Genomic DNA, 11,211 nt, shown 5'->3' with positions numbered 1-11,211 from the left:
TTCCTATTTCGAGTTTATACCAATCTTGGCCTTCTCCGGCCGCCGTAAAAGGGGTTGGTCTTGGTCTTCTCCCGCCAATTTAAACAGGGCAGAACCTGGAGATTAGAGGCGGTTGGGGAGAGTCGGAAAGAGGGGCTGTTAGTTTACGTGTTCCGCTTTAGTTTCTTCAATTGCAGGTGAGTTGCGCTGCTGTAGGAAGCTGGGAGTGAGTTAAGGTCTAAGTTACGGCATCATTAGCACAGTTCTGGGTGTTTTCCCTTCAAGACCCTGTTGGGAGAAGTTGGAGTGGGTTCTTGCTGGCCCCAATGTCCAGCTGAGCGCCTGTGTGTGGTGGTCTAGTTGATATTGTTTCTTTTATTTCTCTCTCTCTCTCTCTCAGAGAGAGAGAGAGAGAAACATGGACTTGTTGTTCCACTTATTTATGCATTCACTGGTTGTTTCTTGCATGTGTCCTGACCTGGGATCAAACCTGCACCAATCCCCTTGGTGTCTGGGGATGACGTGCTAACAATCTGAGCTACCTGAAACTGTTTCATTTTTGCATCATTCTGTCACTGATCTGTTCTCTAGCCAGCAGCCAGAGTGATCTCAAGTTGTTAATCAAATCATGTCATTCATCTGTTTAGTATCTTGCCCCTCTCGCTCAGGATAAACCCGATCTTGAAGTCGAGGATGCTTTTAGCCCCAGCACCATTCCACTCTTGCTATGGCTCAGCAGCAGCCTGGAACTCGCCCCAGCCACTGAGCTTTGCGTAGTTGGTTGCTTGCTATTCGGTCCCCACTCAGATACCGCCTTCCCTTCCCACGCAGGTTCTCCTTAAGCGACCCTCCCTGCCCCTTAGCACTGTTCTGTTTGCTTTGAAACATTTCAGTGTGTGATTATTTGTGCATTTCCTTATTTTTTCTCATAGGGGAGTGGTGTAACAGTTATTAGCTGCTGTAAATTTGAGTTTTCTTGTCTAGCTACCTCATTTACTCCCTTTAGGTGACCTCAGCCATTTATTTAACCTCAGCTGTAAAATGGGCTGTTGTGTATACTAAATGAGAAAAGCATTCCAAGCTAGCTTGCTTGTTAACATATACTCAGTACCTGTTAACTATTCTATGTGTGTCCCTTCTACAAGGGTATTGACTTCATAGTGACAAAGACCTCTGCCTTCACTGTCTTTACAGATATGGAACGCTGATACCCATAAAAGTACTCCCTCCCTCCCGCCTGTCTTAATCTCACAATTCCCACCCAAGCACCAGCCACTAAAACCATCGTCTGTCCTGAGATGCTTCGATTCTGTGCCCTTGCTTTCGCTCTTAGTAAGAATTCCTTTCCTCTAATCACTGTTGTCCACCTGAAACTAATACAACCTTGCGTACCAACCACAACTGACACGTAAAAAATTCCTGTGATCTTAAACCACTTGCCCAAATATTATTGCTGTTGCTTCTACCAACAGCAATAATAAATTCGCTAGCCCTTACAACTGAGTGCTGGCCAGGAACTAAGAATTAGTTTGTGAACGTTTAAAACTCATAACTTTTCAGGAGGGTACAACGATTTTCTTGTTCCATGGTTTAGGGAGCTCAGAAGCAAAGATTAAGTTGCTTGCTAAAGGGCCAGCTAATGTGGAAGAGCTCAAGTCTAAAATGGTTCCTTCCACAGATTTTAAAACATATTGTGTTAGCAGTTATCAGAACAACTGTTAATTAATCGGTTATGGTTCCCCACCAGCCTTAAAGTTTTCATCCAGGGATCGTTTTTCATTTTTTATCCTAACATTCTACTTTCAACCAGACCACACATAAAATGAGTTTATAAATCTTTTGTCGATGAGACGGTTAAATGACTCTCCTACAGTTACAGGTATACTCTCTGGTCCAGTCAGAAACCTAATCCACATTCTTTCCTCTTCCCCTTAACATTTTCCCTTCTTGTGCTACACTGGGAACATTAATGAACGTGTTTGTAAACTTCATTTGGAACCTTCCCATCCTAAGATATCCCAGACATTCTGACTTCAGAGCTTTTGCTGTTTATTGCTATACTGATTAAAGATTTATTTCAAATGAGAACTTGTTATCATTTCAAGTTAGGCACATAAAATATTAGAAACTCTGAGACACATTGGTCAGATCAGAATGGTGTTCCTAAACAATTACATTCTCATCTTGTGATAATTGGAGCTATGGTTCCATTTATCTGAACTGGTCCAAAGTATCTCGTGACTACAGAAATAATAGGAAGATAGGGAAATCTTTACTTATTGATATGTATTTTAGATAAAGCCTTGTTATTTCCTAAGAAATTGGATTTTAACAATATAAATCGGTCTTTAATTTTGCATCTTGCCACAGGGAAAGCAGTGATTCCCGAACTGGGAAAACAGTCCCAGCAACATGTGGAATGATATTGAGCTACTGACAAGCGATGACACAGGAAGTGGGTACCTAAGTGTTGGATCCAGAAAAGAACATGGAACTGCTCTATATCAAGTAGATTTGCTAGCAAAGATCTCCTCCGAAAAGGTAATGATTCTGATGCGGTTTTTACTCACACAATTTTCACTGTGTTTAGTGGGCCCGGGAGCTACCTGGTAAGTGTTTTGTGAATGAATATAGCGCTTTCTCAGGTAATCAAGGTTCAGCCTCAAATTACTGGAAATTGCCATCTGAATTCGCCTTACGTTATCTTAAGATTTGTGTTTCCCAAACTGACCTTTATACCTGGGGAAGGAAGAAATAAAACTGTTTTTGTTCTCACATGATTATCCACATCAAAAATCCAAACAAATGGACAAAGAAACTACTGGAATAATAAGCGATTACAGCAGGGTGGCGGGGCACAAGGTGAATGAATATTCGAAGACAACAGCTTCCCTGTATGTCAGCATTGAACAAGGGGGATTTGTTTTCAATCCTCTCTGGAGGACACTTTTTCATTGTGTTGAGAGAGAGGAAGGGAGAGAAACATTGATTCGAGAGAGAAGCATTAATTGGTTGTCTCTTGAACGTGCCGGGATTGGGTATTGGAACCACAACATAGGTAGGTAAGTGCTCTGATCGGAATTGAACCTGCAGCCTTTTGGTTATGGGCTGATGCTGCAGCCCACTGAGCCACACCAGCCAAGAGTGTAAAGAAAAGGTCAGGATGGGGAGGAGTTTTCAAAGATTACACCTGGAGAATGTGACCCTTGAAGTAGGCATGAAGTGAACTGATTGGCTTACAAAACTCTCCACAAAAGCCAGCATGGTAGGTATTATTGTTAATATCCTCGTCATCGTCCCTATTTTATAGGAGAGTCAGTCGAGACATTTGCCCAAGGTTACTCAGCTGGTGAGTGCTGGGCTTTTTCAGCCACGAGCCTCCCATCTGCTTCAAGACACACATGCGTGGGAAGCTCTAATCAACAGAAACTGAAAACGAGATTCGTATTTGGCTTGCACAGTGTTCTTTAAAATGTTGACTTAGCTGCCAATATTTAAAAATCAGAACATTTCACATAAAGATGCAGCTTTTCTTGGTAACTTGGAAGGTGTGGCCATGCTAGGCATTCCAAGGGGATTTAGTAAGTTACGTAAGGGCACGTACCCTGCAGTTCACGATTCGCCTCAGTCCGCCTCCCTGTCGTGCTCCAGACACTGAGACCTGATGTCAGTCTTGGGTCGTTTGTGCTAATGCCTGCTGGCTCCCACGGGCATAAGACCAACCTTAGGAAACCAAGACTTGTGTGTAGAAATGCTTTGCCCGTCCCTAGCCATCCTGGACTTTCCCTATTTCAGACTCTGAATGGATTCAAGATATACCATGCAAAGGAAAACTTGACTGCTTAGCCACGTGGGCTAAAGAGAGGAGGACTGCCAAGTTCTACACTTGGGTGCTTGGGACTGTGATGCTGGTGGTCGGCATTGTTAAGCATGTATGAAAATGTCTTACATTCGTCCCGCTTTTCCCTCCCACAGGCCTCGTTAAGTCCGAAGATACAAGCATGCAGCTTAAGCGACGGGTTTATTATCGTAGCAGACCAGTCGGTGATCCTGCTCGACGGTGTCTGTAGATCGCTTCAGCTGCACCTTGTATTTGGTAAGTCTAATACCCTGGAAGGCAGTGGTAAGGTAGATTGGAAGTCAAGTATTTGCTGCCAGTTTCTACTGCATTGCCATTCCTTCGCTCCATTACTTCTAAGACTCGAAATTGGACTAATTTTAGGAAATTAATCTTGAGTGCCTTTTTTAAAAAGATTTTATTTATTTATCTTTAGAGGGTAAGGGAAGGCGAGAGGGAGAGAAATATCAATGTATGGTTGCCTCTCGTGAGTCCCCCGCTGGGAACTGGCCTGCAACCCAGGCATGTGCCCTGACTGGGAATTGAACCGCGACCGTGTGGTTCGCAGGCCCACGCTCAATCCACTGTCTTGAGTGCCTTTTTTTAATGCTGCGTATCTAGACTCGGGATACTGGGCTGACCCCTTCTCAGTAGGTCTAAGGGGAAACACATGCAAAGCAACAATTTACTTGCGTGGCTTTTGTAAATATCAGAATGACCACTTGGGCCCCTTGGGTTCAAGCACCTGAATCTTGTACGTGATTTCAGTATCATCAGATGTCTGAATACTTTTAGAATGCAGAACACTATACAAAGCTTTTAAATGCTTATAAATTCATCATTGAGTTAAAGAGCTTTCATTATTTGCAAATATGGCCTTAAGGGTAAATTAAGAAACTAGTGAGTAATTGTGCTAGAAAACAGGTGAAACTATGGTGAAAGCTTTGCCTGCCGTTTTGAGAGGGAGATGGTTGTGGAAGTATTTGTGTAGAACTCTGACAACTGAAAAGAATCAAGGTGTGCGTGGGGGAACACAATCTCGATCACGCATGGAGGCAGGATGCCCATATTTTGCGGAATCTCAGCCTATCCACCCCGCTGGGTCCACAAAATTCAGTTTTACCCACACAGTAGTGGGCTGTGTTCTTTGATACATTTATATAAAGATGTTGCCGCTGAATGAGTTCCATTCCTACACCATTTACAAAGCATGGCTTTTACCCCTCCCCCTCCCAGCCTCCACTGCGCCGGCTCTGAAGGCCTCTTGCTGCTGTGCCGACAGTGACGTTACCTCCTTCAGGTCCTCGCTCACTGGCATCTCACCTGGTCAAGGAGGGCGTCCCGAGCACTCCGCTCTGTGCGGAGCTCTCTCCCTGCTCCACTTTTTCTTTTTTTCCGGAGAGTTTATCACCTTCTTACATGTCATGTAGTTTGTTTACTGTGCTCATTGTTTGAATCGTCTGTTACTGCCTTAAAATTTGAGCTCCTTGAAGGGGGGACCCATAGCCTCAGATACGTGTGCAGAAGGCCTAGAGCAATGCTCGGCGTCGCAGCACTCGGTAAGTATTGTCCTTGTTGAAGAGTCTGTAGCATCCTTTTTTACTTTAACCACCACTTTTTAAAAAATACTTAAAAGAAACTTGGATAGTTGACTTTGTCAGAATTTACAGGTTTCTTTTGCATCGCAAATACACCTTCTTTAAAGGAAGCTCATAACTTTGACTTGAAATTTTCAGATACAGAAGTGGATGTAGTTGGCTTATGTCAGGAGGGGAAGTTCCTTCTGGTTGGGGAGAGGAGCGGCAACTTGCATTTCATCCACGTGACCTCGAAGCAGACGCTGCTCACTAATGTAAGACCCTGTCGTGCTTCTCGCTCCTGTCGTCTAAATGCTCAGTCATCTCAGCCAGCCACAGCCTGTGCCAACCACTGCTTGTGTTTTAAATTAAAAGAATACCGTACTTTACGTGAAATTTAAGGATCATACCCTAGAGACGTAGGAAATAAATGTGAAATTGTAAAAGTAAGGGTTGCAACACATTGTTAGTCTGCCTGTTCAAAACAGTTTTCTATTTTAGAACTAAAATGCTTAGAAGGAAGGCAGGGTTATTGCTAATGATAATCGACAGCTCTGCAATTTTAAAGAATGTAATCCTCGATTATGTTTTTCTGGGTTTAATCTTATTGTTTGAAATTAATTTGCAACTAGGCTTTTGTTCAGAAAGCTAACGGGGAAAATCAGTGCACTTACCGAACTCTTGTCATCGAGGAAGACAGTTCAAGTGAAGGTAAGTTTTTTGACCTTTTTTTATGACTCTTTGCAGAGGTTTAAATGTACTTTTCCTAAATATAATATCCTAAACTAATTTTTATGGTTTTGAGAGCTCTGTAGATTACCAAGGAGACATTATATTCTTTTAAAATGTTTATTTTGGTAGATTCTAGCATATTTATCAGATTTTCATTTCAACAAATGTTAACTGGACCTTAATTTATTTTGATATATCTGAAGTTCCCCCCTACCGTGGGTGTGAAATCTGGTTTATAAAAGTTTCAAAGGAGTAACATTGTTTTTGGAATTGTTTGTAAATAAACTTTAACTGTATCTTTGTTATATTATTGGATGATTAGAATTTAAAGTAGCAATTTAAGCTAAGTTGGGTTACTGGTTTAAATTTTATATCCATGTGCCTTTTAGAGAAACTGTCTTGATCTTACATTAGTAGGTACCTATTACATGCTGCTTCTTACAAACAATGGATTTTTTTGTATCACAAACCTTCAGCTTGCAAAAATTCAACAAGGTAAGTAAAGTGTTACATTCATATTATTTTGTGGCAATATTTCTTTTTTTTAAATATTTTTATTTATTAGATGGGAAGGGAAGGAGAGAGGGAGAGAAATATCAATGTATGGTTGCCTCTGCCGAGGACACACAATGTATTGTATGTCCCCTGCCGGAAACTGGCCTGCAACCCAGGCATGTGCCCTGACCGGGAATCGAACCGCGATCCTCTGGTTCTCAGGCCCGTGCTCAGTCCACTGAGCTACACCAGCCAGGGCTGTGGCAATATTTCTTATTCTCGAAGTAAAATTTTAAATATTCTCTTTAAGATTATTTTAGTTTAATTACATTTTATGATACTGGGTGTACTGTGAAGTGTTGGTAATATACTTATTCTCCACCGTTAGGCCTGTAGCAGAATCTGAAGAAATGTAGTTGTTTGTAGCCTTCCAGGATAAACAGCTGGGGAGACAAGACAGACAGACACTAGCATGGTGATAAATGCTTTTCCATGGAATGAATGATGAACCCAGAGACAGATGATGACTGGATACGTGTTAACATTCTTGTCAACGTACAAACTTAGTAGTAACTTACTGTGTGCTAAGCGAGTGGTGTGGCCCATACATCCCTCTGAGCTGGGAGAGACTGAGGAATTGGTTTGGGGCATGTAGTCAACAAATATATTTTTAAAATATATTTTATTGATTATGCTATTATAGTTATCCCCTTTTTCCCCCTTCACTACAAATATTTTCTTTAAATCTACAATTGTATGTGCCAAGAACCTGCCGGGTCCAGGGGATGTGATGAGATTTAAGATACGGGCTCTCCGTAGCTTAACTTAGGAGCAGACAAGTCAAACCGCTCTTCCAAACGGAACGTGAAGTGGTGGCTTTGCGGGTCGGACTTCCGAACTTGAATAGGAAAGTTGGAGCCCGTTTCAACGGGAGACCCTCTCAGTAGGGAAGGGGGGCTCTGGAGGGACCGGAGGGCAGCCTGGCCGGTGCCCTGAAAACCACACGTCACAGTGTCTGTCGTTGGTCAAGGGCCACCGGGCAGAGTCGCCGCTGTCCTCGGGGTTTCTGACCCGTGTGCTTCTCACTGGACGGTGCGTCGTCGCGCCTGCCACAGGGGGCGACTGGCGTGTACTCTGTAGTGAGTACGATACATCTAGCTTGCTTTCTCTTTTTATGCAGCAATTGAAAACGTAGACCTGAATAAAGCAAAAAAGGTAAGAAAACAGAATTACACTGTCTTCTCAAAACCCAGAGGTAATGGAAATTTAGGAGAGTGTTTCCGGATATAATTATCTACTGGCTACCCTTTTGGGAATTGGCTGGATATAACATTTTAATATCGTTTCCATTTAAAAATACATGTATAATTGATTGGTTTAAAATGATTTTTATCAATATTTCTAAGGAATTTGGACTGTGGCCTATATGTATAACATTTTTTTTAAATTTTGCAGTTACAAGGACAAATCAAGTCCACTTTTATTTCTACTGAAAATTATCATACACTTGGCTGTCTCAGTCTTGTGCCTGGAGATTTCGCGAGCAAAATCCCTATGATAATCGGGGTAATAATTCTTTCTATAAAATTTTGGGTTTTGTTTCTGAAATGTTTCTTTATTAAAAGTTATAGTTTTGGGTCAGTTACAGATTAATTTGTAATGTGCAACAGAAATGGGAATTATAAAATTAAGGTCACAAATTAATAAGTAAACCTGAGTTTCTATAATGGAAAAAATATTGCATCTTTATTGTCACTAATCTCTATCTGAAATTTATCATTTCTTTCGATTATGAGCATGGGCAAAAACAACAACAAATACAACATCTAATCAAAGAGTAAGCAACAGTTTGATATAATTACAGCATTTACATCTTTCCTTGCCAAATTTATACAGGGTGGGGCCAAAGTAGGATTACAACCGAGTGTGCGAAACAGTCTCCTGGTGTTACTTATTAGTTATTATTCGTGCAAACAACTGCAAACCCACTTTCGCCCCTCCCTGTAGGTTAAGCTGAAGTTTACCCTATGTCTTCAGAGTGAGTTTATTCTCCCTGAATCTACCTCCTCCTTAACTCCTCACGTGACAGCAAAGAACAGCGGGTCACGGTTCTTCCCCTGCTGTCCTGTTGACAGTTATCGGAGAGAGGGGCTGGAAGGTGACAGCGAGCTGGGCTTGGATGTGTACGTGTGGATTCTGAATTAGGACCATGTGCAGCTGACATGCTTCTCCTCTGAGGAGAATTCAGGTCTGAGAATCAGATCTGTCGCCTCTGCAGGGGACGGGCACGTGTGCGTTCTCAAAGTGGGAGCCAGACCCGCTCAGAGCGATGACGGTCACGAATGTTATGGAGGCAGAGATTATTAAAGGTACACTGACCTCGCGCAGCTGCGTCGGGTGACCGTCGGGGAGTGCTCCCTTCCCGCCCACGTGCTGAATCTGGCACGTGGCCCTTTGCTGGACCCCTCCTTGAAACGAGCCGCACGGAACTGATGATGTTTCACACGCGTGGCTGTTCTTGACACGTTGCCCCTGTTCGCCCTTATTTTGGGAGTTTTTCATTTTAGTGGTCATCTGAAAATACAGAAACAGGAATACATGGGAATGGGAGCGCTTTGTTCATGAGTGTTAGTTTGCCGTCTAAATGTGGCCTTATGTGACACAGAAATACAACCCTTACGCACCTTGCTTTCTCTCCTGTAGGTGCAAAGAAGTTCCAGCTGATAGACAATCTGCTTTTTGTTCTCGATACTGATGTACGTTTTCGGTATTTCTCCTGTGATGTTTTTTTCTTGGTATTGTGCCTAACACCAAAAATGTTGTCAAACTTTGAAAGGCACGGGCCTTAGCCAGGGTGGATGAGTTATTGTCTTGTGTACTGTGCTTTATTTCAGTGTATATATATTTATACATACCAAAAGGTAGAGCCTGAAATGGAAACTTTTAGTCATTGAGAAAACATGCCAATGAAATGCCTCTTTTGCAGAACGTGCTGAGCCTGTGGGATATCTACACCCTAACCCCCATATGGAACTGGCCCTCTCTTCACGTGGAAGACTTTCTTCTTACCACGGAAGCAGAATCGCCTTCTTCAGTCACGTGGTACATTATGATGCTAGTAGCGATTGCCCTTCTGTGAGGACCAGGCTTCCTTCCTGGTTCTGATCTGAGCATTACGTATTGCATCCTCAGTAGCACTGGGAACAGACTGACGGGGTAAAGACCATTTCACTGTTGGCCAGATTTGCTGAGAACAGGAGATACGAACCTCCAAGTGATTGTGTTAGAGTGTGAGTCCAAAATAAACAAACAAGCAAACAAACCAAGTTCAGTCTTGCTTGATATATGCATCCAGATTTAAAAATCACTAAAAAAAAAAGTGTCAGCCTGAGCCATAATTATGCAGAAATCAAGTTCAATGTCATCTGTGTGTATCAACTTTAACTTTGATACAAGAATATCACTTTGAGTTAGCTTATATCTAGCAATTGGCAAATCTTACTTGATTCACTGAAAACATCTTTTCTCTTCTAGGCAAGGCATTACCAACCTCAAATTAGTAGCTCTGACAATGCCTGCTAATAAGGTACTGGAACATTTGTCTCACGTTTGCCTGCACTACGTGTTAGAAACAGCGTCAGCACAAAGGCAGGCGTTGGGTAGTGGTCACAGCGTGTTAGCTCTGAGGTCACGCAAACGCCCGACCAGTCAGAGATGACCTTGCAAGAGGTCTTTTTCCCCATCTCAAAAATATGGGTAGAAGCCTCAACTCCACCTTTTAGTCAGAGCACTATGGGATAAAGATGTCCACAAGACAATGTTTATTACTGTGACACTTAAAATAGTTTGATACTGAGGAATTACATTGATCTTAACTACAATGTGTAGAATGGACTACAGGTATGTGGATTTTTGTTCAACAGCTTTGGAAAGTGGGACAGAACATAATTTTACGTGACACATAAGCAACACCGGAGCAGACTTACCTATAAAACTTGATGCATGCCGCGGTGCACCAGGTGTTGTGACCTGTGCCCTTGAGTGTGTGACGCGTCGACTTGTGCTCGGGGGTTCATACTGACCTACTGAATTAATTGCTCTGCTATTTTTTTTTTAGATGAAAAACCTCATGGTCTATTCATTACCTATGATGGAAATACTATACTCTTTGGAAGTATCTAGTGTTTCTTCTCTGGTGCAGACAGGAATTAGCACAGTAAGTTGATGTGTATTTTGAACTACTTTAAAAAATTAAGAATAACTAAGTTAAGCATGAGTGGAATTTACTGAAAAACCTGGATAGATCGCAGGTTTGTAACTATATTGTCAAATGTCCTCAAATACACTTGGCTCGAGATCTTTATTTTTAAAAAAGAAAAGAAAAATAATCAAATAAAATATCAGTCCATTGCATATTTAAGTTTTCTTGTGTCTCCACAGGAAATTTAGAAGATAATTGGGGGAAAGGGTTATTGCTTTTATTTATTTTTTTAAATGTTTTTATTTATTTATTTTTAATGGTGATCTTAAAATTTTTTTTACTTTGTTTCATTTCTTTTTACACTCACACTATATTTTCCAAACATGTTA

General features: G+C 41.8%; 1 protein-coding gene across 1 annotated transcript in view; it reads left to right on the top strand.

Annotated features, from left to right (window-relative positions):
• The first annotated feature begins 95 nt into the window (after window positions 1–95).
• KNTC1 (kinetochore associated 1) overlaps window positions 96–11,211 on the top strand; it is a 55,289-nt gene continuing 44,173 nt past the window's right edge. The window contains exons 1-13 of the mRNA XM_037051979.1: window positions 96–176; window positions 2,350–2,520; window positions 3,955–4,075; window positions 5,554–5,669; window positions 6,027–6,105; window positions 6,544–6,621; window positions 7,802–7,836; window positions 8,077–8,187; window positions 8,900–8,990; window positions 9,325–9,377; window positions 9,608–9,723; window positions 10,156–10,207; window positions 10,739–10,837. Coding sequence (XP_036907874.1) covers window positions 2,392–2,520; window positions 3,955–4,075; window positions 5,554–5,669; window positions 6,027–6,105; window positions 6,544–6,621; window positions 7,802–7,836; window positions 8,077–8,187; window positions 8,900–8,990; window positions 9,325–9,377; window positions 9,608–9,723; window positions 10,156–10,207; window positions 10,739–10,837 — 1,080 coding nt within the window. The 5' untranslated portion in view covers window positions 96–176; window positions 2,350–2,391. The remainder of the gene's footprint in view (window positions 177–2,349; window positions 2,521–3,954; window positions 4,076–5,553; window positions 5,670–6,026; window positions 6,106–6,543; window positions 6,622–7,801; window positions 7,837–8,076; window positions 8,188–8,899; window positions 8,991–9,324; window positions 9,378–9,607; window positions 9,724–10,155; window positions 10,208–10,738; window positions 10,838–11,211) is intronic.

This window comes from Sturnira hondurensis, unplaced genomic scaffold (genome assembly GCF_014824575.4).
Source record: "Sturnira hondurensis isolate 20B ecotype Veracruz unplaced genomic scaffold, ASM1482457v3 Scaffold0007406, whole genome shotgun sequence".
In the NCBI taxonomy this organism is placed as follows: Eukaryota; Metazoa; Chordata; class Mammalia; order Chiroptera; family Phyllostomidae; genus Sturnira; species Sturnira hondurensis.
Note: the sequence above shows the minus strand (reverse complement) of the source record. Positions and strands in the feature narration are given on the sequence as shown.